Source organism: Argiope bruennichi, chromosome 11 (assembly GCF_947563725.1).
Source record: "Argiope bruennichi chromosome 11, qqArgBrue1.1, whole genome shotgun sequence".
Lineage (NCBI taxonomy): Eukaryota > Metazoa > Arthropoda > Arachnida > Araneae > Araneidae > Argiope > Argiope bruennichi.
The window spans coordinates 34156877-34181356 of NC_079161.1; the positions used below are offsets into that span (position 1 = coordinate 34156877).

The window sequence follows — 24480 nt, forward strand, 5'->3', positions numbered from 1 at the left end:
AAAATTCATTATTTTAGCTTTACTCAAATTGTTTAAAATACACTCACGATTTTGATTTGAACGCTACTTACGAAATAAAAGATAGTATTTTCTGTTCTGATAAGTGGGATATCGGAACAAAATGGGTAACTCATGAGCATGCGCAGAATATCATTTCATGCTCGCCGTATTGCAACTTGTCGCTTAGTCAATAACCGATATCTCGGTCGTGTTCAAGTGATTGTAACTACAAATGATAATGAAAAATCGGCTGACATTCTCACAAGTGTATTAGAATCGAACACCATGTACCGGCAACTTTTGACGGTCGGCGTGAAGAGAACAGCGGTCAAGTGGTCATTTGTGAGACTGTCCAGCAATGGAGTCAAAGGGCTTTTACCAGTTCACGATGAATTCATTTCCAGGCATATTGGACCCAGAGAAGCGGAACAGAAAATTATGTTGGGAGAATTAGGATTCAAGGTAAGAAGTTTAAGAATTAAATTTGTTAATGATAGCCGATAAGTTTCATTAATGTATTTCTTATGGCGATAATTAAGGGAAGATTAAATCTTCTAGGGACCTTCAGATAATGCAGATCCTTAAGAGCTCACTTTTTCCTCAAAAATTTCAAAATCTAATATTTTTTTTTTAACTATTTTAATTTAACCTTTATGTAATAAGTTTTAAATAGTAAAATTTTGGCATACTGAAATAAGAAAAAAAAATCAAATGAAAATCACTTTCAAAAGAGTTGATTTCAATATATCGAGTATAAAAGAATGCACAAATGAAATTTAAAAGTAAATTTAAACAAAAAATTTTAAAAAACTTTTTTAACACAATTTAAATAATATTTAATAATAAGATCGAATATTTTTTTTTAAATTATAAATATTATGTATCATTAAATTACAGATAATATCCAACCTATGATTCTGTCGATACTGCTAAGTCCAGTGGTGGCGGGGTGGTCGGCTGTACACAAGAGAAAGAAGTACAAATATTATCATATTAACCTACAAATGTTATGTTAAAATCTTTGAAATTTGCATGGAGTTCATTTCCAAAGAATCAATTCTGACAATTATGCATCAAGAATTCAGCCGGCAGGCATACTGACCTAGGGGTAGCGCGTCTTTCCCTTGATCTGGGCGTCCTGGTTCAGGAACAGTTGTTCTTTACCTTGTGTCTATCTGTGAGGTGTGTGAAACAGCCCCCCTGTAAAAAGGGATTGGGCAAGCGAACGTGTGTGTGTCATCCTCGTAGGAACTAGAAGTCAACTTCTGACCTCGGGTGCTCAGGGGCTCTTACCCTCAGAAGCTACTGTATAAACACGGCTTAAATCGCTGACTTCTTCAGCTGGCTTGTGCAAATTCCAAAAGTAATAACAGAATTCAGTCAAGGAAAATATTGAAAAATTCTGTAAAGTGTCATTAGAGAGTGGAAATGTAAGACGAGAATTTCAAATTCTAAAACAATTTCTAAAGTGGGGCAAAATTGAATAAGGTGCAAAATGATTCAAAGATACATTTTAAATATGAAGCATGGGGAGAATAAGTCCTACGAAGTTAATTTAAACAAACGGGAGAATCCAAGGATGATTGTCTTCCATTTTTAAAAGCTAAGGAAGATTGATTCTATTTATTACCTATACAGCTAAGATGATGAATAAGAAAGTGAAGATACAATACTGCGAAAGTTTGAGCGGATAAATACTGTTTAATAGCTCTATAATGTCATAGAACTTAATTTTATCTGAATGGGTCATACACATATTAAAACAACAGACGTAAGCTATTTGAAAACCATTGCATTAATATCTGTTACAATTCGATGATGCTTAAAAAAATTTTTTTGGTGGAAATTAAGACATGAAAAAGAATTTAACTTTTCATGAATCAACTTTTTTTAAAAATTAAGACATGCCTAAAAGAATTTATTAAAGGTTTGCGCAACCAATATTCCCGGCTTGTGCCAAGTGCAGCAAGTAGTTCATAATGAAAGATTATTAACACTTGATTGGTTTGTTTACTTGGTTTGGACTTGGTTTGTTTACTCATACAAATGCTGATAGCAAATTAAAGAGTATATGATTCATTTCAAAAGCACATGATAGTTAAATACTCTATACTTCTAGTAATGAACTCTCTAATCTCTGAAAAACGGACGCTGAATCAATTCCTAGGGAATTCGCGACTGTCTCAATTTGAACACTATCGATAAGAAGAAATAATTTAATCATTCAAGTGCATGATTGTAACGAATCGCTGTGAACACGTGCTTTTAAGGTAAACAGAAAAATTTCTCAAAGCATTTCTCCTTGAGAAAAAATAAAGATAGCTTTTTATATTGTTGTCCCAAATATAGAATATCAAATAAGATTCGGTGAGATCATTTCTCATGAATGAAGTGAGAAAAAAAGTGTAGCTAGCAAGAGACAAAATATTTGACCTGATTATTTCGATTAATCGTCTCATTTCATATTTTTCAGGAGTCTGGAAAATAAATTTTCGGAGTTATTAACAATTTTTTTCAAAAAAAAAAAAGAAAAAAAAAAGACGCAATTAGCAAAAATGATTTTTCTGAAATTATCTCTTATCCTTCTTAATAAAAGTGTGTCCCCAACCCAATATAATTAGTAATTTCCGAAACTTTCTCATATATACTCTGTAATAAATGCGATAATGCATTGTTAACCGTGTGCCACCGCCGAAAAATAGTATTTACATAATAGCCTATTAGAGCGCGATTTTTTTAGCGATTAATCACTCAGATACGATTAATATGCAAGACCAGAAATCCGCATGTGCATTTTAGATGCCTTTTTTTCTGATAGATTAAAACAAAAATCTGATTAACTGCGATTATAACCAGAAAATCATATACCAGATTTCATATACTTCAGTCATTCTGTTTTTGAATTTTCGCGTTTGCATGCTCGTGAAAGGACAGGCTGGCAAACGGTCAATCTCTTGACGGATTCGGTTCTAAATTTGATACTATCTGCATTTTAGATATCAAATATGTGTAACAACTTTTCTTTGTTTTGTAATTATCGAGTTAATATGCATTTGATTAATCGGGCAGACATGTTTCATCTGAATGATTTCGTTCAAAACTTGATATAAAACTATAAACATTAATTAGAAAACATGTACCGGGCGGTTAATCCCCCGATCTATTCGGTACTAAATTTGATACTATCTGCATTTTAGATATCAAATATGTGTACCAATTTTTCTTAGTTTTGTATCGAGTTAATATACATTTGATCAATCGAGTAGACATATTTCGTCAGAATGATTTCGTTCAAAACTTGATATAAAACTATAAATTTTGATTAGGAAACATGCACCAAACGGTCAATCCCCCGATGGATTTGGTTATAAATTTAATACTATCTGCAATTTAAATATCAAATATGTGTACCAACGTTTCTTGGTTTTGTTATTATCGAGTTAATAAACATTTGATCAATCGGGCAGACAGGCTTCATCTCAATGACTTCGTTCAAAACTTGGTATAAAACTATAAACTTTGATTTGAAAACATGTACCAAATTTCAACGATTTACTTAAAGCTCTTTAGAATTATTATGCAGACAAACAAATGGGCAGACAAACATAATTCTAAAAATGTGTTTTTCGATTTAAGGTTTATTTTAAAAATCTTGAATTCTAATTCTTTGAGGATCGCAGTATTTTCCTTTTATATACTTTGTACACGAGAAGGATTTTTTATATATACTTTGTATATATACCCTTTATATACTTTGTACACGAGAAGGATTTTTTATATATACTTTGTATATATACCCTTTATATACTTTGTACACGAGAAGGATTTTTTATATATACTTTGTATATATACCCTTTATATACTTTGTACAAAGTAAAGATTGTAAAATTAGGGGGAGATTGTGAATAACTCGAACGCAATTATGATTCGACCCCATTAAAAAGATACATGCGCGTACTAAACAGAGCATGTTTAGTTTTTAAAATAACATGGCTAAAAATCCTGCCATAATTTAATGTTTAAAAATACTTTGTAGAAGGAATATTGAGCATCAAGTTATGTATAAGAGTTTAAACAGTCAGTATTCTTGGCTTACTAACTGGTCGCTTAAGACGGCTAATGAATAAAGGGAAATGAGCATATATAAATTTTATGCTTAGCACTAAACATACCATAATTAGGCAAATGACAAGATTATGAACTTTTGCATCGAAAATGCGAATATCATTTATCGCTTTTGCACATCTGACTTCATGCTTTTTTCTAAGAATTATATAAGTTAATATTCTATTATTTTTTAGATTTATATTTTGTCTATTTTGAGAAATAGTTATCTTATACTGTTATCTACCACAACCGGTCATTTGACCGGGAGAACAATTTATTGCTTTATAAGGTTATCGGCTCAGAAATTATGATGCAATGCGTATTCAAAGTATTGTGTTCAGTTAATTGCACATTGATGTAACTGGCATAAATGCATGGATTTTGTACAAGCAAACGACAGACGAAAATATCTCGTGACAAGGTTTTTTACTCCAGTTAGCAGTAGAACTTGCCGCCAATTTTCGAGAAGCCCGTGAACAATCAAAAGAAAGAACAAATACAAAACGATTGATGCCTAAATCTGTTACTGATTCTTATCAATGTAAGACATGCAAATAGGATAGTGTAACGAAAATAAAACTATCAAATCATTTGTTCTAAATGTGAAAAATATGTTTGCGAAAAATGTACAATGGAAACACCCTGTATATGTAAAAATCTGATAAGCAAGGATTTAAAAATTCTTATTCTTTGTGACTGCAATACATAGAAATTGACAATATACAATTTTGTTTAATTAGAATGAAGTTAATTTATTTATCTACTTTCTAACATTTGTATTTCATTATTCAATCAGGAAATATAAAGTCCGGTCATTTGACCGGCTATGTTAGAAATAGGTATGTATTAAACATTGGTATGATTAGTGTTAGAAATTAATATTTATGTACTAGTATAAATAATTTTGAAAATCATATTATTTTATAATATCGAAATGTTCGGTTTCTCTTTCGTCTATCTTCGTATTTTTTTTAACTTTTGTCTTGGTAGGGCATATAACGAGAAGTTATCTCATATATTTACTTTTTTCTGATACGAAATGTTCTCCTTAAGAATTTTATCATTCTCCGATTAAAATTGGCTTTTTCTGAGATAAAAATGTTGTGAAAACAATTTCCTTGGACACAGGTACGAGTTATTAGCAACGGATTACATGCTTGTTTCGCAATGATGTCTGAATATCTAAGACGTTTTTAGAAAATTAGAACATTGCGTCGAAAATTTTTTCACAGATTTAACGATTTTCAAGGAAAAAAATAACAGAAGTTTCTCTTTTTATATATAGAAATATAATTTTGCTTTCAAAACCACATTTTTTCAATTTGTTGTGTATCAGAGTTATCGTATTTTGATAAATGTTGACTTGTAATCTCTACATAATACAGACAAACCGATGTAATCTCTACATAATGATGTATTTGATCCAAAATTGATGATGAAAAATGATGTATTTAATCCAAAATTGATGATGAAAAATGATGTATTTGATCCAAAATTGATGATGAAAAATGATGTATTTGATCCAAAATTGATGATGAAAAATGATGTATTGGATCCATCTAGGTGTACAAACCATACTTCGATATTCGCTTATCTAATTTGTTGCATTTTACGCAATTGCATGAAATATGTTTACACATGCGCGATTAAAAAGGTTGAAAGACAATCAATCATTTCATATACTTTTTCCAAAAATTAGTTCTTGCATTTAATTTGTTGCATTTTTAACATCAAATGTATGCATATATACCCGAATAAACAGCTGATAAACAGTCAACATTTCATATGTTTTCTTTAAAATGCAATTCTTGTAATAGATTGTTACCTTTTTTACCTTTTAAATTCCAGTTTTTTTCTTTTCCAAAATTAAAATAATTTAGGACTCTAATGGGTCGAATAAAGTATCAATAGCTATATCCTGCTAAAATAAAAATAAAAAAACAATTAACTATAAGTGCAGTTTTTGAGGTGGGTCATATGTACTCCAGTGGGTTTTTTTAAATGGGATACATGTGTCCCATTGGGGTTGAGGTGATCATATGAAATGCATTGGAAAGTTGAGTCACTAGATTTTATAATATTTTAAAACATTTTTATTGCAAGAAAACTCTTACCAATTACGTATCCGACATTATTCATAACATTTCCATGTATGATACAAGGCAAAATAGTTTTTACAGAGTGCAACTTTACTCATGGTACATACAGTTTTCTATCGGGTTTCTTTATTACTACTTTATTACTAAGATGTAGTTAAAAATTCTACTAAAATATGAATGTAATCACAGAAAACCATTGATTGGATGATGGTTTCTACATCAGTTTAGATGATTTAAAAATATCAGCGGGACATATATTTCCCGGTGGAGTCCAAAGGGTTAACATTAAATTAATTATTATTTGCTACATTTTTAACATATATTGTGCTCAAATATACGCGAGCAAACTGTCGATTTGCAACCAGCTATTTCATGTATCTTCTCCAAGATTCAATTCTTGTAATAGGTACACTTTTAACATCAAATTAATCCTAATTTGTTGAATTTTTAACATTAAATATGGTCACATATGTAGGAGTGAGTAGGTCGGTGAGGCAATCAACCATTTCATATACAGTATGCGAGAAAATATACAGCATGAAACTCGCGCATCTCGAACACGTGGTTGAGGTTGTCGACGAGGCATAGCTCCGGCTACACGTGTTCTCAGTATTGAAAAGGAAGTTGTGTTGTGCAGTTGTTGTTGGAAATGGTTCTCTTGACGGAGGAAAAAGCATTTGTAGTTGAGCATTATTTTCGCTCATACGGAAGCGGATGTGAAAAAGGCGGCAGAACAATTCCAAAAGAAGTTCAATAAGACAGCACCAAGTAACACGGTTATGTTGTCGATTGTTAAGAAATTTTGCCGTTCTGGTAGTGTACTGTGTCAATAAAAAGGGGGATGTTAAAGGAGAGTATGTTCAACTGTGAAGATCCACCAAGAACTGTGCTTATATTACGTGAGAATGTCATCTCTTTTTTGCAGGTGTCTGCAGCAACTTTTGTTTCAGGATATGTTTGAGAATTTGCGTGAACGATATGAACACTGTCAACAGCGAGGCGGTGCGCAATTTGAACACTTACATTACGCATACCGTGGTAAATCAACACGCTAATAGTGTGTATGTATGTTAAATTCTTTTGTGAAAAAATAAACTCTCAGAGATAATAATATCATTTTGTTCATCGTTTCATTTCGGTATTGTATATTTTGGCGCATACTGTATATTCAGTAAAATTCATTTCTGATAAAAATAAATAAAATAAAATTTCATCCATTACGCTCATTGTTATTTTGTTTTGTGTTATTGTGTTTACATGTACAGTCTTAAGTAAAAATAATAATAATAATAAAAAAAAAACGGAACTATTTGACAATATTCTGCTGTTTGTCACCATACATTGAAATTAAAATTACCATTTCAAATCTAATAATATGCAATAAAATACTATGTGTCTAAAATGCTCATAAGAGATAGTAGATATATTTGATATCATATAAAATTTAAAATTTTCTACAGCAACATCCTTTATTGATGATATGAATAGACTTCTTAAGGAAAAATTATGCAATGAATAAATTTTGATTTAATATACTATGGTTACATTAAAAGCTATTCGACATTTTATGTTAGGGGGCCGTTCCCATGTTTAGATATATAAGATTTAGATACTCTCTAGACATCGGTAATAGTATTTTTATTTTTGTAATGTAATGTCGATAATAGTATTCTAATTTTTTAAAGCATCTCTAAAACTACAATATATATTTTACAATCGATTTTTACTTAATGCAGCTTCATGTAGAAGTAAGTGCTTAATAAAGGGTAACTTTTCAAAAGTTTAATTAAATTTTAGATTAAAACCTAGTAGAAAATTTAATTTTTAAGTAATTTCGAAATATATTGTTGCGAAAAAAGAACATTATTTGACCATTATGCCATTGAAAAAAAATTTTTTTTCAGTAATGCCAATTTTTTTCTTAATAATAATAATGAAATTTTAAAAATGTTTTCAAACATAAATTACAACCATACTTTCCGTTCTTTTATATAAATGTATATATTATATATTATATAATATATACATTTAATATATAAATGTTTTTTATATATTATATAAATGTTTTTTATGTGGGCTCATTTTCTGTATTATATAATAAAAAGTGAATTTCAAAATTAATCAAAGGTAGACGAATCACACCTAAAGCACTATTATGCTATTGCTTCGGACTAGGGTTTCAATTTTTTTAAAACTTTTGATGTAGTGTATGTGTTTTCCTAACTTATTGCATCCTTTTCCTTTCAGAGCATTGATGAGCTCATAAACAAGACCGTCCCGGCAAACATTCGACTCAATCGGCTTATGGATATCAGCGCTCCAAAAGGTAAGGCATCTGTTCCCTACGCAGCGGAGATTATTTTATTTTCTAACTACATAATAAAGCACTTATACACATCGTACTTTTTATTCTTACCAGAAGAAAAATAAACTATAAGCATGCATGATAACTATTTAAAATCTACCTTGTTTCTTACAAATCATTTAACACGCTTATTTATAGAAATTTGCTAGTATTTATGATAAATTGACCGTGTTAGTTAAAATTTAATCGCATTTAAAGACCAGCTATCTCTCTTGAAACATTCCTTATGCTTAATTTAAATTAAATTTCTTATATATGCTTTATTCTTCTGATAATAATTATACGTGAACCCCAATAAAGTGCTTTTAAGCGTTAAAATGTTACATTAAAATAAAGTAATTGTACTGCCCTTCTCATGCAGAAGAGTTGATTCTTATAAGTGAGCATCCCCAATTCTTTCAGGATTACTCCATATTCAGCTGTTTCGGAGGTAATAAGAATACTCTTTGCATCACAGTTTTTACAGAGTAAATAAAGGTTTTCCCAAATTTGTAATGACAGATTGATTAATTAATGCCAAATTAAATGATATCGCCACTTTAAAATGTGTGAGTACGCCCTTAAGAGCATCGTTTTAAGCACAAAACAAGAAACATAATGTAACGTTAAAACTACTCATAGGAATGAGCTGAAACTTTGATTGCAACCATAAAATGGCCTTGTCCTTCGATTTATTCCCAAATTTTAGGGCATTGGAAATTAAGACATTTTAAACTCTAATTTTGAAATTCTTTTTCGCATATCAGAAGCTACTTTTTAATGATGGGTGTGCAAAATCTGTAAATGTCTTATATTTTCATAGCAAAAAGAGTTCAGGTCAATAACTACATTATTTTTTAAGATATGAATAAAGATTTTCCTTTAACATTAGAAGCTCAAAACTTTATTAGCTCCTAATTTTTAAATGAATAAACCTAGACAAATAAAATTTAGTTTTCAGAAGGAAAAATGAGTTTGATGAGTTTTTGATGCAATTTTGAAATTTGATGAGTAAAATAGAAAAATGGGTGTTGCTTTTGGAAATTTTGAAATTTGTTCTTATTTAAATAAATAAACAGTCTTTAAATCTTTAAGATCTTTTTTTAAATCTCCCGAATGATACCCTTTTTATTATTTTACGATGAATGATGCCGGAATAAAGCTATTTCCTTTTTTTTCCTGAGACATCTTAGCCAATCAAGTATATAAAGAACAACAAATCGAGAAGATAAACCGAATTTTATATAAAATAATGAAAGCGAATTCTTTGTTTTCTCCATCCCCAGGATACAACGAAGCAGAAAACGTTAATATATATAAAAAAACTCATTTGGAACTTTTTTTGTTGACCAATGAATTGCATAAAAATCAAAGTAGCAATCATATAGTTAAAGAAATACCTTATATCCCACCAATAACAGTATGGGAAAACTCTAACCACTAATATTTTAGTTATCGCTATATGCTTTGCATTTATTTAAAAAAAGGGACGGTGGCAACAGAAATAATATATATTATGATATTATTTCTTTCGACAGATTTCCCTTTCATGAAATTAACAAAAATTATATGAAATCCCACTCAAATTAAATCAGATTGATCAATTATTGTGTATTTTTTAAGTACATAATTATTTAAAAAGTAACTGATATCCTAAACCAACTAAATGCTAATGATTTACAGCCGACGAATCGATATAAATTTTGCACGAAAAATAAATTCACGCTTAAATTGGTTTTGAAATTTTTTTCTATGTTAAAAAAAAATTATTCCAAAAATACCAGTAATGTATATCTGCTTTTCATTCCCCTTTCTCTTTCATTGTCTCATTATTTTGATATCTTTATTAAGAGATATTTTCATTTCGATTCATTTTACGAAGCAAGTTTTGTTCTGTGGATACCTTCCAAAATTTTACCCTACAAACTGACAGTATATTAAGAATGTCTGCAGTATGTCCATTGCATTTTTCAATAGTGTTAACGGCTTCAGGGCTCGAAAACAGAGAGCTTTTTTCATAGTTCCCGACGTTTGATATGCACTAATGTTGACCAAATTGACATAAATTCACTTCTTTCATTTCAACATTATGAAACAAAGGATTTAGAGCATAGCCGTTTCGCTACGTTCTTCTTTCTTTTACATTTGGTCCACATTTGGAAGGCAAAAAGAGTCAAACTGACGAGCATTAATTTGTAGAATTATTCCTGATCTATTTATATAAAATTTATTTAAACATTCCCAACGGCATTCGACAACTCTTAGCTACACTGTTGGTTTAATATGCTCCTGTTTACCAATAATTTACTGTCCTTAGTTGTATTATCATATCGAAGCTCAAGAACTTGGCAGTAATTTTCTCTTTAACGATTGTGATGGATGAACACGAATTTTCACAACAGAAGATTTAATACAGAAAATAGACTTAACATGATGTTTTAGAAGATGCAATAAATTCAAATTTTAGATTTTTATGGTGACAGTCTACGAATATAATGATACCGAAACTGTCCACCAAATGAGATGGAAAGGGATCAAAGATGGGTGCATGAAAAGGCAGAAAAATTTATTTTATATTAAACTTGTAGCACAGCAAAGTTCACTCTGATACCCATTTTTACAGAAACACAGAAAAGACATAATAAACAATTGCAGAAAAAAAATGTAGAAGGCGTTAAAACAGAACTATGGTATAAAGTAATAAAAGAATAATCCACTTCATAATCACAATCATCCACATTTTAGAATCAAAATGTATTATAATTTCACAGCATTAAAAATTCCACCAAATTATTTGATTTTTTTTTGTTTTGTTTAGGTGAACACGAGTTGCTGAATTATCTTCGGAAAGTAGCAGATCGGAATGAAGTTTGGCGCTCCTTCATAGGTATGGGCTACTACAACTGTCTGGTACCTCATTGTATTCTCAGGAATATCTTCGAGAATCCAGGATGGTGAGATTTCCGTTTCGATTCTTTTCTGTACCTTTGAATTAAAAAACACTTTACAGGATCTCAAAAATAATTCTCTTTTAAAGTCTCAAGAATTCAACTGTTCTATTTCAATTCTGATCTCTTTAATTGCTTTTATAATGAATACAACATTTGTACTCCCTTTATTATTTTTAGTTCAAAAATACTCTTTGTTTTAATAATTTGGTGGTTTTCTAATTTATCCTAACGTATATTAAGTGACTAGATCAAGCATGTAGCATATATTTTAGATCGAATTCATTTTCATTTTAACATAATATCTATAGAATGGATGTCTGCTATAAAATGCTAAGGAAAAGATCAATCAAAATGTTCGATAGGCTATATCGCTGAATCAAAAGCTAATAAATTTAATTTCTACACACAGCATACAACGACTGATGAAGACAAGATTGCAAATGTTTGGAAGACCAAACGAGCATAAAATATATTCATGCTAAATTATTTAGAATTACTGGTCCAAGTCTCTTTTTATTTTCACAGGACCACGCAGTACACTCCATACCAGGCTGAAATAGCCCAGGGAAGATTAGAAAGTCTCCTAAATTATCAGACAATGGTAGCGGATATCACAGGACTGGACATCGCCAATGCCTCGCTTTTGGACGAAGGAACAGCAGCGGCTGAGGCTATGTCTCTCAGCATCAGGTAAATTAAACATTGACGCTCATTTTTTCCCCCTTCTTTTCTTGAGATCGAAATGTAGCTTTTTTTATCCCTTTTCAGTACTCGTTTAACAATGAATAAATAGAATTTTACAACTTAAGGAGTTTTCTGTTCATTTTCAGTACTCGTTTAAGAATGCATAAAACAGAACTTTACTAATTACGAAGCTTTTATATTCATTTTCAATACTTGTTTACTAAATCGATGCGTGTCACAAAAATCCCTATCGGAATCTCTTAGTGAAATCACTAAATGAAAAAAATTCTGTCCTCTTTGCTCTCCTTTGAACACATGGTTCTGTCTTTCGTCCTCATGTACAAATTACTGCCTCCCATCTAAAAACAAATCGTTAAAAAATTAAATTACAAAAGTGTTACCTCCTCGGCCATGCATCTGCCAAAATTATGCTGTGTGTGCGTGTGTGTGTTTTGAGTAACTGCGTATGACTCAGATAAATGATGTAAAAAATGTTTTTAATTTTCTTTCGTGAAATTTAAAAAAAATCAAAATGCACCAAATCGCTACATTATTAATTCAAAAAATATCTCAGTGACACAAATCCTATTATAATAATTATGCAATAAAAGTAAACGTCCTTTTCTACCTATATGTTTTTTTACTAATCAAAAAATATTTGAATATATTTTTAATGGTAAAATTATTCATACAATAGCGATCTTGGTACTTTTGCAAGCTTCCAGTTTAAATCTAATTCTGTTGCCATACAACGTCTTTTCTACGAACATTTATCAAAAAGCATTTAAAAAAGAATTTCCTAACGCTCATTGATGCCCTTTGGAACAGTCATGTGAAGCTTATAAATGAAAATAAAGACGTGTTTTCAAATGGTTGCATGATTCATTGTAGGATTAATATATAAATATTTAAAAAAGTATGTATATTTACAGCAAAAATGTATTTTTACCTAGTTTTTCTTTCCTAAATATTACACAGGTCTTGAAAAGAAGAGCTTTTCTTTTTCTTTATAGATATGTAAGACGAAAGAAATTTTACTGCTCTGATAAAGTCCACCCTCAGACGATAGCTGTCGTTAAGACTAGAGCCAGGTAAGACAAATGCTATACTTTCTTTGGAAAGACACAGCCATAAATATTGTATTCATAAGTGGCACTTAATTTATTCGATTCAGCGCTGGAAGATTTCCAATTTTAATAAGACAAACATGAATTTTAAAAAAATCATTATTGAAAATATTTGTATGCCACTAAACAAATGAAAACCTTTGTTATTCTGCAAAATAATGTGCCACATTTTGTGCCAGTGCCATGGGAGTGCGCATAATCGTGACGGACTTCAAGGACGTTGATTTATCCAAAAAGGACCATTCTGGTGTTCTATTCCAGTACCCAGACACCGAAGGAAAGATCGAGGACTTCACTGAACTCGTTGAACAGTGTCACAAGGGAGGGGTAAGTAGTTCTGCATGTTTCGTAATTTAATAAATTTAATTTCAGATGAGTCTCAATAATACATAAGAAACCTATGCATTATGTTGCCATGCACTCCCAAATAAATAATGTAATAAATAAATAATGGATTACCATATCTTTTGATAAAGATATCTGCTAATAATAAAAAGGATCATGTATATGTGTGGCATTGCAAACCAGATTGTTTAACTTAAAACTTAATTTTATAGCTGGTTAACATTAACTTAACCAGCTATAAAATTTCTTACAGCTTCTATTTTGGAGAGTGGGAATATTAATTTTTGAAATGGTGATTAGAATTTTAATGAATCAGAGTTAAATGGAATTTCAATGTTTTCCGCTTAACTTCCTAAAAATATTACTGAACAAAAATGATTTTAAAATCACTTTACAATTAAAAAAATAGCTTTCAGTTGTATCAATTGTTTGTCGCATAAGTTTTTTCTTCTTTTTCTATTTTTTAAAAGTATTTTAGGTGTATTTTAAAACGATATATTTCCTTGTTAACCCTTTAAAGGGCCATTTTTTTCTAGTCATATTATATTAAAATATTTTGAGGCTTGAAATTAGAATAAGAAAAGGGATTCATTTAGCTTATTATATAAATTTAATTTGATTAATTAATTAATTTGGTTAAGTAATAATTAAGTAACAAATCAAGACACATCATTTTGTCTGAGATGAAGAACTGAAGCATCTAAGATTCTGACTTACTAAAAAAATTTGTCAGAACTTATACCAACCTACATAATTTCATACAAAGATTAATAAATTTGGTGGGAAGCATCCTTCCCACGGCCCTAGGAAAGGTTAAAGTGTTGTGATGGTTTTTTAATATCACTTCGCAAATCGATTTTTGAAAACTCGATTTCTATTTATCCATTTCTTTTTTGTTAATCTTAAGGTAAATAAGTAACTATGATAAAAAGTCGATTTTCTGCGAATTCTGAATATTTTTCATTTAATATTCTTAATGTTTGAACGGATTTCTTTATAAAATCGTCCGAATTTTGTTTCCAAGTCTATTTTTTTGGGAAGTTACATTGAATTATATATTTGTATTCACATATTTTTTAAAGCTATTTTACGTCTTTAAATGTCATTTTCTCGAATTCTAATCTTTGCTACTTTTTCTTATAAAAAACCTCAGAGACTAAAATCTAATTCATATTTTTTTGTTCAAATTTGATATAATAATTCCTCAAGATATTTTGCAGTTTCTGAACTAGAGAATAAGTAATCTATTTATTTAGAAATATTTTACAGTTGTTTCAGTTCTTCAAAATGTGAAAAAAAAATTGGAAGATTTCGTGCTATTTAACCTTTTAACAAAAATATTTAAGCAATGAATATATATAATTCCTCAAAATATTTTGCAGTTTCTGAACTAGAGAATAAGTAATCTATTTATTTAGAAATATTTTATAGTTATTTGAGTTCGTCAAAATGTGAAAAAAAAAAATTGGAAGATTTCGTGCTATTTAACCGTTTAACACCAATATTTAAGCAATGAATAGAAATAATTTTATTTTTTCGTTCAGGAACTATACAACGTATTTCTTGTACTATCTCCAAAATTTCAAGCAAATCAATTGATAAACCTCTAATTTAGAAGATTTTTGCTTTACACTTCTTTTTTAGCAAAAAAAAAAAAAAAAAAAAAAAAAAAAAAAAAAAAAAAATCTAATTTTTAAAAGACTTTTGCCTCTTAACTTGTATATTTTTGTTTCATAGATGTTTTTTTTTCAGTATTTTTTTTATGTAATTATTCAAAAATATAACTATTTTTAAACAGTTTTCAAAAAATTCACCCCGAATTTATTCATATACCTTAACTTCAAGTACAAAATGTGGTTCGAGGTGGCCTGGTGGTAAGGCCACGGCTTCGGAACCGGAGAGTTTCAAATTTAAGACCGATTCCACCCAAGAACCGCCATGTAAGCGGGTCTGATGCACGTTAAATCCGTCGGGGCCAAATGCCCTCTCGTTGGTATTGTGTTCATCGTCATCTGGCTGCTGTTCAAAATTACGAGGTCCGCCCCAAAATAGCCATAGTGTTGCTTTAAAACAGGTACGTTAATATAATTGAACTGAACTGAACAAGTATAAAACGATATTATTACATGTTTAGGTATGATGAAGAATTAATTCCGTCGAAAGACATTAGAGTTTTTAAGTATTCAGTAATTCTCATTGGAATAAAACAAATAAGGGTACTTCATTATCTCTACTTACAGCGCCATACATCGCCAAGAGATGCAGATCTTTTTCAACTCGGCATTGGCGATTTTGGCGTAATCTGGAAATTGTCGAGTAAAGACGGAAATGCAACAATCTTGGTGAAATCTTTGTACATGATACATAATGAAGCTTCGCAATTTTGACGTATTCTGAAAATCGCCAAGTAAATCTAGGAGCCATGAAACTAAACAAGTGCCGAAATAAATAACTCCTTCAAGATGCAGTGATTAGAGTCATTGATTATTGATGTTACTTTTCACAGAACAAATTTTGGTACGACCAGAATTTACCCCCCTGCTTGGCGCAATTTTCAAAAATCGCCAACTCGCCAACAACGGTCTGGCGCCGTGTTTTGTGAAATGTTCAAAAGCGACGGAGCAGATGTCCAATCATAGCGCATAATAAAAGCGAAAGATAATAGGTTTGCCAATTTAGAGAAAACGGAGGTTGCCAGCTTTGGCTCGTTATCGCATCTTGGCGAAGAAGGGGGTTAAACTCCGGTTCAAGCCAAATTTTTAATAAATTACAAGGCTTAACTGTAAGTTTTTTTTCTCTTTTAGGGAATAGCAGTGTGCGCAACCGATCTACTTGCCTTGACAGTTCTGAAAGCTCCTGGTGAATTCGGGGTGGATGTTGCAATCGGGACGAGTCAGAGGTTTGGGGTGCACCTAAACTATGGTGGGCCACACGCTGGATTCTTTGCTGTCAAGAATAAATTTATTCGCTTGGTGCCTGGGAGAATGGTAGGAGTCACAAAGTAAGATGTGAAAGTCAAAGTTTGGTTTTTTAAAATTGTAATTCAGCGAAGTAATATATTTGTTCTGTGATGTAGTTGATTTCCGATTTCTAAAGAATCAACTTAATACAAGCAAACAATCAATAAAATAGTTGATAAAATCAATTAAAAGCTATAGTGCAAAGAATCATGATACAAATTTACTCGCTTATAGCAGAAAAGAATTTGAAAACGGAATTAGGTATGCTACACACTAGCAACAGATGCCAATTATGAAAGAGCAAAATACCGTGAAATCAAACTAAAAGTGAAGAGAGAGAGAGAAACAAACTTTTGGACTTAAACCATGCGGAAGCCGTTAACGAGCAAATTACGTAGGTATAATGCTGAAAACTCTTGATTCCTCACTTTAACGGAACAGCCTAGTTCTTTTGCAGATTAGTTAGGTAAAGTGCACATTAACGGCTTTCGAGGTCAAGCGGTTAACATGTACATCGGCTTTTAAAAAAGGAATAATTGTTGAAAGCAATTTAAAATGCAACAAAAGACATTCATTATTTATTTCCTAAAAAAATTTAACTCGTTTTAGATTGCGTGTTCGTCCACATAAAGTCAATATTTTTAAAATAAAATTTCTAATTTATTCTCATCTGAATTTTTATGAATTATAATTGTGGCAGAAAAATTAATTTAGCTTTCTGCCATGATTTTTTATTTAGATATGTATCTTTGCAGCATCGAAAAAAAAGTCAACATTTCTTGCTAATACTTACGATCTTAAATAATTAAATAATAAAAACTTTCACGGTTTGTTGTTGATTATTTTTAAAAATAGATAAAGAAAAAAAAATATAGCAATTTTAAAATGTGAAAAAGTATGCAATTTTTTTAAAAATCGATTACATTTTAAAATTAAGAAAAAATTATTCATACGATGATGGCGTGTCTGTGTTGCCACGGAGAGGTAGAGTGCAGTAGCTTCTGAGGGTATATACCCCTGAGCACCGGAGGGCAGAAGTCTGCTTCCAGCTCATATGAAGATGACACTCGCTTCCACAATCTCTTTTCATAGCGAGGCTCGCTCATTCGGAAGAACACAAACTGAAGAAAAACCGTGCCCGAACCAGGACTCGAACCCTGGGCGCCCAGACCACGGGGAAAACGCGCTACCCCTAGGCAAAGAGACCGACAATTCGCTCATATAATATGCATAAATCAATGGAAAATAAAAGAATATCCTATAAAAAATACTTTATTTATTTAGTCAAAAAGTTATCATGTTAAAAAATTTATTTTATGAAAGAAAGAAAAAAATCGTTTGCTTTCTTTCAGTAAAAAATATTTAAACTGATTTTTTAATCTCTTTTAAAAACCAGAGATGCTGCTGGAAACATGGCTTATCGTTTGGCTCTTCAAACTCGAGAACAGCACATCCGGAGAGACAAGGCTACCAGCAACATTTGCACAGCACAGGTAAATTTCTTTTAATTCGCCATTTAAAATATTTTGAAATTGTGCGCGATTTTGTTGAATTAAAATATATAAATTAATAAGATTCACGGAATAATGCACAATAAAATAATTTCAGTATGATTGACATTAACACTTATTTTATATTATTCCACGTGATATCCCATTCATTTGAGCTGAAAATCAAAGCCAATAATTTATATATTTCTGAAAATATTTTCGCAAGTTCCGTAAAAGGGATTCAGATGAAGAAGTTTCAAAGTTTCACATAAGCAAAATAATCAAACAAATTATTTTTAGCATGCTTATTTATTTTTATTTTTATTAATTGACTTAATCTATATTTAATTATAATTTATTAATTTTTATCAATTATTTATTTATTATTAATACATTATTTTTATTAAATTTATTATTTATCTTATTTATTTGCAATTGTTTTTAGCTTCATAAATTATTATTGTATGAAACATTGGCGTTTTCTTCCTGTAGATATTTGTCAAGAAAAAAAATTTCAAATAGATTTTTTAAAACTACCTTACAATTAAACAAATGGGATCAAGAAATTCCTTTTTATCGATACTTTTTGATTTTTTCCACAGTAAATAAGAACAAATGTCAAAAAAATGTATAATTTGGGCTGTTTTCATTTTCCTATATCTAAAAATAAGCAGCTACTCTGATTATTCTTTTCTCCAATTATTCTTTTCTCTGTTTCAAAATATAAACTATGAAGCCACTTTAAAAATACATATTTTATCAATTTATCAAAAACAGAAATTATTCTTTTATTAAGATCAAGTGATTAATTTCTTCATATGATTGTATAATCAATTTTTCATCGAATTCCTACAATTAACTTTTATAAAGATAGCTTTAATTTCTAAAAATATATATTCTAATATTTTCATTTATAAGCATCAAATATTTCAATTCATAGTAATAATATTATTCTAAAAATCATTGTTTAATTATTATCCACGGTAATATTCTTATTTTTAAGAATAAATATTATAGTTTAAAGTAATACTTTTATTTTACGAACAAATGTTTTAATTACTTTTTATTTATTGATAAAATTGTTAATTACTGAGAATAAGTCTTCTATTTATTCATTTTTTCAATTTTACACCATCTTATTTATATTCCAGTTTGTTCATTTATAAACATCAAATATTTCAATTCGTAGTAATAACACTATTCTAAAAATCTTTGTTTTAATTATTTTCCTCGATAATATTCTTATTTCTAAGAATAAATATTCTAGTTCATAGTAATATTTTTATTTTACAAACAAATGTTTTAATTATTTTTTATTTATCTATAAGATTATTAATTACTGAGAATAAATTTTCCGTTGATTCGTTTTTTCAGTTTTACACCATCTTATTCACTTTATTTATATTCCAATTTGTTCATTTATAAACATCAAATATTTCAATTCGTAGTAATAATATTATTTTAAAAATCATTATTTTAATTATTATCCATAATAATATTCTTAATTTCTAAGAAAAACTATTCTAGTTCATAGTAATACTTTTATTTTACGAACAAATACTTTAATTATATTTTTTATGGAATTGTTTATTACCGAAAATAAAACTTCTATTAGTATTGATTCGGTTTCTTTCTTTTTTTTTCTTTCCAATTTTACATTTTCTTATAATATTCTTTATTTCCCATCTTCTGTCTAATATCTTCTCGGTAAAATGTAAAATCATCAATTGATTTGTTTGTTGTTGTTGTTTTTTCAAAACAACTTCGACTAATTTAGAAAGAACAGTATTTGAATAACTCATCTCTTTTGTTTCGGTACTTCAATAATAATAAAAAATGAACCAATAGCTCACAGAATTCCATTATTAAAAATGTGATAGAAAACCATGTAAAATGTAATCCCATGAAGAGTTTAAGAAGCATTATTTAAGTGTCTGGCAGCAACTTTTGATTATTTATCCCAAACTTTTTATATTACATGCTGAACGCCGGTGTTTATACAATAGATTATTTTATTTTTCAGGCACTTTTGGCTAACATTTCTGCTATGTATGCCGTATACCATGGAGCTGAAGGACTCACCAATATAGCAACGAAAGTAAATAACGCAACCCGCCTTTTGGCCGCTGGTAGGGATATTTGCAACAATTTGTCGAAAAATATAAGGGAAAGTTGACAAATTTGGACCAACTAAACATTTTTTATTTTCTTAGAGGAAATATTGTAACCGTCAAAAAATTCGTACTTTAGATTTTGACGAATCTTTATGTTTTTGATCTCCTCAAGTCCGAAAAACACAAATTGTGGCATCATCTCTGTCAGTCAATATGTCTAAGAGCACGATATCTCAAAAACACGTTAAACTAGCCGGCTAAAATTTGATATATAGAATTATTACCCAATTTGAAGATTTATATCAAATTTTGAATGAGACCCATTCACAGGAAATCTGTCTGTATAGGTATTTGAGTACAGACAGATTTCCTGTGAATGAAATTCGACAAATACAAAACGCAAAGTGCTTGACAGATACAAATTTAGTACAGAGGTTTTTGCCATCTAAAATATGGATTCTTATCAAATGATGAGTCAAATCATTCAAACGGTTGACTGTAAGCAATGAGAGGTTCGATAGTAAGGAATTGGGAGTGAAGTTTCAATGAAAGATGTGAAAATATTCACAATAGAAAATATTCGCAAGAAAATGGACCAGTTTCTCTAATTGATGATAATTTGCTTACAGAAGTTAAACAAAAAAATTTAAGGAGAATCAAAGCACTATCTTGACTTGCCAATGCTTTTTCCTGTTCGATTCTTCATCACTGCAGGTAGCGTCTTTCTACGCTGGCGTCCTAGCCAAGGGGTAGCGCGTCTTCCCCGTGATCCAGACGTTCCGGATTCGAGTACTGGTTCGGGCAGGGTTGTTCTCCTCTTTGTGTTCTCTCTGCGAGGTGCGTGAATGAGCTCTCCTGTAAAAAGGGGTTGTACAAACGAGTGTGTGTGTGCGCTATCTTCATTTGAGCTAGAAGTCAGACTTCTGCCCTCGGGTGCTCAGATGTCTTTACCCTCAGAAGCTACTGCGTAAAAATTTGGCTTAAATAGTCATACGACAAAAAAAAAAGCATTTTTCTACGAGAAGGACATTGTAAAGCTCGCCTATACTGATAAATCCCCGTATATATAGTCCCGACTATATCAGTAATGGCCTGTTGCCTTTACGGAGATGGTAGTAAATCTGCCATCTGACTCACTATAGGACCACTTTCGCCAGTGAACATCGACCGGAAGCTTATCGAAAACAGTCGTAAAATGAATCGTCATCAAAGACCCCACATGACCACAAATTAAGGGGGAAAGCTGGCAAAATGCGCCGGAAGCAAGGCTCGTACTTTTCGTTGGGAATGGGATTTAAGATAAACACTTCAACAACAATGGTAGCTATGTCGAAAAATAGGCTAGACATTGTCTTTCAGTATGGAATAAAAATGCTTTTCTAACAATAATTTCCTTTATTAAAATTCCTTAATGGAGCTTAGTTCCAGGATATCCTGAATATTAATAGGATTGAGGTTATGACATCAGTCTAATCTCTCGAACGGTTCCTAATTTGGCAACTTTCCCCAAGCAATAACTTTTTTTTGTCATTTTATTTGATCATAATAAGACATTTCAGTTTCATTTGATGATATATTGTCTTCTACTTATTTTTTGCTGCTGCTAAGAAAAGTTGAAATTAGGCTGTTTTCCACAGGTGTGACGCAAGGTGGAAGCAAGTTGCAGCACGGCAAATTTTTCGATACTCTCAAGATCAAACCTAAGTCAGGAGTGAAAATGGTCAAGAAGAGAGCTGAAGAGAAAAAGATTAATTTAAGATATTTCGATGACGACACGGTGAGTTTTTCTGAAATGACCTTTATTTACGGATGTCACTCTTATCTAATAAGTAATCAGCAAAATTATAAAATATTATAGGCCGGGATAGCGTGGTTGGTAGGACGTTGGACTCACATCGTTTGAGTAGTGAGTTCGAACCCAGCCGTCCGAAGACTCCGTGTATAAGATGGCAGGTGCATGTATTAATCTGTCGCTGTCACAAAGTTCTCCACTTGGAGACATTACCACTTGAGGTATTAGCTCGAAAGTGAACGTTCTCTGATTCAGATCTAATTTACGATCTGTGGATGAGTAAGGAAATGTATGCATGCAGCCCACTCCGTGACAAGGGTTATGACGCATAAGTAGCTAAGTTGTACTCTTGGCCCTAGATGATGCTACTGAAACAAAAGACGCTTAAAATTGCTGTATTTATCAGCGGAATTGTCTATGACAAGTGCCACAAGAAACAAACAATAAATTATAATGAAAAAAATAGTTTTCTGTGTAGATATTATACAATATTCTATCCGGAACATACTTGTAAAGAGTTTCAACAGATACCTGAGTAGTTCGTGTATGGGTATATTAGAATAGCAAAAAGAGGAATTCTTGCCTACAGTAGAAAAAAATTCATTTCTACTTGTTTGTTTCGATTATTTTCTCTGTAGCAAGTGTTCCGTATGAAGATATATATGTAATAAAAGAGAAATCTACCATAAATTCATAATTTAATATTGACCTACGAGCAAATACCGCTTTTTAGAATTTGAACGAAATTATCGCGACATCAACTATACGATCTTAATATTGAACATTCGTTAATGACATGTAGGTTGACCTCACTTATAATATTTTGTAATTGTCACATTATGATAGTAACCAAAGGAAAATTAATAATTGTCAAAGCAAGTATATTTTTCATCCTTGATACTTGCAAATTTTGTTTAGCAAAATTGATAACCCACATATTACTTTTTAATTTAATGGTCAGAAAAACAAAAACTCGCTGTAGAGATTTCATGATTTCTTTTTCTTACAATTCATATCAGAAATTAATCTCTCTCTGTTAAGACATAAAATAAATATTCAACTTTTTCTACATTAATATTTACTTTTTATAGGTTGGTGTATCTCTAGATGAAACTATAGAACGAAAAGACTTAAGCGATTTACTCTTCATTTTTGAGTGTCCTACAACAGTGGTAAGATAAGTAAAAATTTAGATCTCACTCAATAATAAAATTTTACATTTAATTAGAATAGTTGATTGTTCATTTTTTATTTTAATTCATATTCTATAGCTATTAGAAATGTAACGTAATACACTAAACTATTAGAAAATAAGCAAGAACGACAGACATACGAAGAACGTCTGTATACAAATGCGGAAATGAGTTCAACATTCACTGAATTTTCTCTAACATTGTTGAGATTAATTTTTCTTAAGTTACAAAGAATATTAAATGACCGCAATACCCGCTTGATATTACACAAATAAATGAAATATATTACTCCATAAGAATAGCCTAGAATTCGGAGTATATTTGCTTGTCTCATACCAGCCATCTTATTGCCACTCCTAATAAATTTTATATTTCCTGTTTATTTTCATTACAGAGTTTGCCTTACATCTTATTGCAGCTCGGAATCTGGCAATCCAGTTTTTGATTTAAGTAGAATATGTTGTGTTTGCTTTAAGGAAAGGAATTTTACGTTACGTTATTTCATCTCTTTGATGTACTGATCATTTTATCAATTTCAATCCACTTCATCTGTAAATACTCTGATCAGTTTCTATCATCATGATGTAAATAACCTCATGAAATTCCCTGTCTTGTGTTGTGCAAAAATAAACTGATTCCAAAACGAAAGTAGAGTTCCGAGTCATCACACATCCATTTAAGTTTTCCTAGACAGACGGAAACGATAGTGGGCGCTTCTCTAACGCTATATAAGTATTAGTGAGATAATTCTATATGAATTATAATAAATGAAAATTTATTTTTAAAATTATTTATATCTTTCTTTTCCATGCTTAATATTTTTTTAACATTTGATTAAAACCTGAGCTGTATTTAATCACAAGGAATATTTTGAGAAAGTATATTTTAGTTCATACCCATACTATTAAAAAAAGCTTGTATTTCTATCTTGTATTTATTCATCCTCAAATATCAAATAATTAAATAACTTATTCCTACAAAAACAAACCTTATGCATTAAGTTGTAATGAAATTTTATCTAAACTTGATTATATCCTATAAGTTGTTTCAACAACAAAAGCTAAACTTTGCGGAGCAATTTTTGGTTGTGTATCCCAGGTAGAAATGTATAATCCACGATTTTTTGAATAACAACTAATTTTGCTATTGTTATTTTTAAATATTTGTTCCAAATATCTGTTATTTCAATCATATTATTAATTAAAAATTATAAATTAGTATTAAATATAAAATTTATTAATTGCAATTAATACTTAATTTACTAATTTAAGTAA

At 30.4% G+C, this 24480-nt stretch overlaps 1 protein-coding gene across 1 annotated transcript in view; it reads left to right on the forward strand.

The window, feature by feature from the left end:
- The first annotated feature begins 233 nt into the window (after positions 1-233).
- Positions 234-24480, forward strand: part of LOC129957481 (glycine dehydrogenase (decarboxylating), mitochondrial-like) — a 39072-nt gene continuing 14825 nt past the window's right edge. Inside the window, exons 1-11 of the mRNA XM_056069805.1 lie at positions 234-462; positions 8454-8532; positions 11369-11504; positions 12027-12191; positions 13199-13276; positions 13492-13639; positions 16462-16658; positions 18014-18110; positions 20131-20236; positions 21859-21998; positions 23105-23185. Of these exons, the coding sequence (XP_055925780.1) occupies positions 286-462; positions 8454-8532; positions 11369-11504; positions 12027-12191; positions 13199-13276; positions 13492-13639; positions 16462-16658; positions 18014-18110; positions 20131-20236; positions 21859-21998; positions 23105-23185 (1404 nt within the window). The 5' untranslated portion in view covers positions 234-285. The remainder of the gene's footprint in view (positions 463-8453; positions 8533-11368; positions 11505-12026; positions 12192-13198; positions 13277-13491; positions 13640-16461; positions 16659-18013; positions 18111-20130; positions 20237-21858; positions 21999-23104; positions 23186-24480) is intronic.